Below are 4,825 nucleotides of genomic sequence, written 5' to 3' on the forward strand. Positions count from 1 at the left end.
AGTGTATTGTTATAATTGTGTCCTAATTAGATTTCCTGTAATTAATTCTCAAAATTGACATCAATCGAGTAAAAATTAAGACAATTTCTTTGTAATTACAATATTTACAATCATAGTTTTGTAAACACGCGTCTTCATATTTCAATAAATTTCTCCACAACCACAAGATTTAAAATCATATATGAAGATGATTATTAAAGCTAAAAGTATAGAGTATAAAATGAGTGTATTATTATAATTGTGACCCAATTAGCTTTCCTGTAATTAATTCTCAAAATTGATATCAATCGAGTAAAAATTGATACAATTTCTTCGTAATTACAATAATTACAATCATAGGTTCTTAAAAACGCGTCTTCATATTTCAATAAATTCCTCCACAACCACAAGATTTACAATTATATATGAAGATGATTATTAAAGCTAAAAGTATAAAGAATAAAATGAGTGTATTATTATAATTGTGACCCAATTAGATTTCCTGTAATTAATTCTCAAAATTGACATCAATCGAGTAAAAATTGATACAATTTCTTCGTAATTACAATACTTACAATCATAGTTTCATAAAAACGCGTCTTCATATTTCAATAAATTTCTCCACAACCACAATATTTACAATCATATATGAAGATGATTACTAAAGCTAAAAGTATAGAGAATAAAACGAGTGCATTTTTATAATTGTGTCCCAATTAGTTTTCCTGTAATTAATTTTCAAAATTGATATCAATCTAGTAAAAATTAAGACAATTTCTTTGTAATTACAATACTTGCAATCATAGTTTCATAAAAACGCGTCTTCATATTTCAATAAATTTCTACACAACCACAACATTTACAATCATATATGAAGATGATTATGAAAGCTAAAAGTATAAAGAATAAAATGAGTGTATTATTATAATTGTGTCCCAATTAGATTTCCTGTAATTAATTTTCAAAATTGATATGAATCGAGTAAAAATTGATACAATTTTTTCGTAATTACAATACTTACAATCATAGTTTCATAAAAACGCGTCTTCATATTTCAATAAATTTCTCCACAACCACAATATTTACAATCATATATGAAGATGATTATTAAAGCTAAAAGTATAGAGAATAAAACGAGTGTATTATTATAATTGTGTCATAATTAGTTTTCCTGTAATTAATTATCAAAATTGACATCAATCGAGTAAAAATTAATACAATTTCTTTGTAATTACAATACTTACAATCATAGTTTCATAAAAACGCGTCTTCATATTTCAATAAATTTCTCCACAACCACAATATTTACAATCATATATGAAGATGATTATTAAAGCTAAAAGTATAGAGAATAAAATGAGTGCATTGTTATAATCGTGTCCCAATTAGTTTTCCTGTAATTAATTCTCAAAATTGACATCAATATAGTAAAAATTAATACAATTTCTTCGTAATTACAATATTTACAATCATAGTTTCATAAAAACGCGTCTTCATATTTCAATAAATTTCTCCACAACCACAATATTTACAATCATATATGAAGATGATTATTAAAGCTAAAAGTATAGAGAATAAAACGAGTGCATTGATATAATTGTGTCCCAATTAGTTTTCCAGTAATTAATTCCCAAAATTGACATCAATCGAGTAAAAATTAAGACAATTTCTTCGTAATTACAATACTTACAATCATAGTTTCATAAAAACTTTATTTAACTAATATGTTTGTTGTAATTCACTGTCTAAATTTCACAAAAACTTAACGTATTTTTCCATAACTACAATACTAGATATATAATCGTAATTTTCTTAGTTTTATGCATTAAAAATTGCGAGAAAATAACATATATCTAAGTTAAAAAAAATCTTATTAACTTAATCTAATTGCACCGTTCATGTATTATATAAATTATTTCGTTCTAACGTTTCGTGCGCAAATAAAAATTTATAATTATAAAAAAAAAACTTGTTTCGGTTTCGTTTCCTTAGACAATCAAAAACCGCTAAACGACAAAATCACCAAGGTCATGGTTTTCTTTTGTTTTCTATTAAAGTGTTATTTTTTAATTACAATCATAAAACTATTTTCTATTTTTCTATGTAAATCGATTTTTCTTAAAAAAAGTTAAGATACTTTTTAAATAACGCTGCAACTTTTTGTTAACTTTTACTCAATTTATATTGCTTTTTATATATTGAAACAATGCAAACGTAATGTTAAAAACTATGCAAATGTATTGATTAAGATTACGTAAATCTATTGATTATAAATTGGATAAAGTATAGGAAAGAAAAAACAAACTATAATTGAAGTATGGAATGGACATTGTTTGAAACCATTTAATTTCTTATTGATTTCGTGCCTTGCGGCTTTCCAAACACCAAAATCACGATAACAATTGAATAGGAAGTCACGTCACGCGCGGAATAACTGTTCTTGCGGCTATTCCTTATACATACAACATAAATAATAAAATATATTATGTACTGCTATTACATTATATACAAATACTTACAATTATATGTGAATATTCAAATTATGATTTACTCTAAAAGTTTCATAAAATTAACAAGAAAAAGTATCTTTACATTTTGAACGTTTTTCTAGATAACTAAGATAATTATGTAGGAATGTGTAACATTTCAATTTGCTAAAATATTAATTTTTCATGAAAAACATATCAAAAAATGTATGATAATAAAGTGCGGTTTTTGCGTGCAGATAATCCGAAACTTATCTGCACGGTTTCCTCCACTTCTATCATATATAAATCGGCGTTAGAGTATTCAATTTCTTCAGTTTCACGAAAATGCTCGGCGTTAAATTAGGTCTGGCCTTCCTGTATCTGACTGTTCTCTTCGTGAACGTCGATTTCACAGATGCACGCGCCTTTCAGGACATCCGCAGCGATACGATAGAGACGCGATTCGGGGATGAGGAACCCAAGGATCCGGGATGGATGGTAATTTGCAAAATCTGCTCACGATGGGATTAGGATTTCATTGGGTTTAAGTACTTTCAGAGGCAGAAACTGATCAACTTCGGGGAGATCGCTTCGAAGGTGGGCGGTAAACTGGGCTCCGCCGGCATGAAAGTGACGGGATACATCGAGAGCTTGTGCAAGATGTTGAAAGCCATCGTACCGATCGTCGCCACAGTCTGTCATGTGAAGCAGTTCCAGTTCTGCGCTTCGTCGGACGCCTCCTTGGATCTGACAAACGCAATTCAAGCCAAAGACATCAACCTGAATATTCCCGATTAAATGACATCAACAATCCTGCAAACTCCATTAACTTTCCGTTACAGATTGACGATTTTAAGTGTAATAAAATGTTTGTTTCACTGCTAAAAGTGTTATGTAATTCACTGAATAATATACATTTACCTTCTTATATAAACGTAATATAATAAAAATAATGTTTTATCATCTTGTATTTAAATTAAAGTACATTTAAAAAATTTCAAAAGTTAATATCCTAATTGTATTAAGATTTGTAACTTATACAAATTTCATTTCTACATTTTCTTGTTTATTGCGAAAAGTGACAATATTATAGATAATAATGAATATAATAATTAAAGAGATTTCATAAAATTACTTGTTTTAATACAAAATGTCTTCATATTACAATCAATGTGTTAATTAAAGTAAATACTAATGCATGAATCAGAGCAAAAGATATCAATCTGACTAAACGTCAACTCCAAAAACTAAACTCAATTAACTTTCTTAACTTGGGTTTCTGTTGAGGATTAGCTTTGTATTTGATAAAATGTTTGTTTCACTGCTAAAAGTGTTATGTAATTCACTGAATAATACATATAAACGTAATATAATCAAAATAATGTTTTATCATCTTGTAATTAATGTCATTCCTTTGTACATTTAGAAATATTATTAAATATCAAAAAATTAATATACTAATTGTACGAAGATTTGTAACTTATACAAATTTCATTTCTACATTTCAATTACATTTTCTTGTTTTATTGCGAATACTAACAATATTATAGATAATAATGAATATAATAATTAAAGAGATTTCATGAAATTAATTGTTTTAATAACAAATGTCTTCATATTACAATCAATGTGTTAATTAAAGTAAATACTAATGAATGAATCAGAGCAAAAGATGTCAATCTGACTAAACGCCAACCCCAAAAACTAAACTCAATTAACTTTCTTAACTTGGGTTTCTGTTGAGGATTAGCGCTCAGTCTTTGTATTTGATAAAATGTTTGTTTCACTGCTAAAAGTGTTATGTAATTCACTGAATAATACATATTTACTTTCATATATAAACGTAATATAATAAAAATAATGTTTTGTCATCTTGTAATTAATGTACATTTAAAAAATACTATCAAATATCAAAAATTAATATACTAATTGTACTAAGATTTGTAACTTATACAAATTTCATTTCTACATTTCATTTACATTTTCTTGTTTTATTGCGAAAACTAACAATATTATAGATACGAATGAATATAATAATTAAAGATTTGCAAATTATAGTAATTGTTTTAATACAAAATGTATATTACAATCAATGTGCTAATTAAATTAAATACTAATGAATGAATCAGAGCAAAAGATGTCAATCTGACTAAACGCCAACCCCAAAAACTAAACTCAATTAACTTTCTTAACTTGGGTTTCTGTTGAGGATTAGCGCTCAGTCTTTGTATTTGATAAAATGTTTGTTTTGTGCACGCGTGGAAGACGAAGTTGTTACTGTTATGAAGACAGGCGGCGGGCGGAACAATCCACCTTTGCTCTTCTTGCAGAAGGGATAGAGACACGCACTTACAACTACTGTTGCGCCCTTCTTAACG

The 4,825-nt window shown here is 27.3% G+C and overlaps 1 protein-coding gene across 2 annotated transcripts; it reads left to right on the forward strand.

The window, feature by feature from the left end:
- Positions 1-2,762: 2,762 nt before the first annotated feature.
- LOC108565514 lies at positions 2,763-3,410 on the forward strand. 2 transcript variants are annotated; one of them, XM_017925021.1, is made up of 2 exons: positions 2,763-2,945; positions 2,997-3,410. In XM_017925021.1, exons 1-2 carry the CDS (start codon positions 2,793-2,795, stop codon positions 3,243-3,245), a joined length of 402 nt encoding a protein of 133 aa, XP_017780510.1. In that variant the 5' UTR covers positions 2,763-2,792; the 3' UTR covers positions 3,246-3,410. The 2 variants fall into 2 exon arrangements, with proteins under 2 accessions (XP_017780510.1, XP_017780511.1); XM_017925022.1 differs by having other exon boundaries at positions 3,006-3,410.
- Positions 3,411-4,825: the final 1,415 nt, after the last annotated feature.

The sequence above is a fragment of the Nicrophorus vespilloides genome, unplaced genomic scaffold (genome assembly GCF_001412225.1).
Source record: "Nicrophorus vespilloides isolate i.1.1-1 unplaced genomic scaffold, Nicve_v1.0, whole genome shotgun sequence".
NCBI classification, from domain to species: domain Eukaryota; kingdom Metazoa; phylum Arthropoda; class Insecta; order Coleoptera; family Silphidae; genus Nicrophorus; species Nicrophorus vespilloides.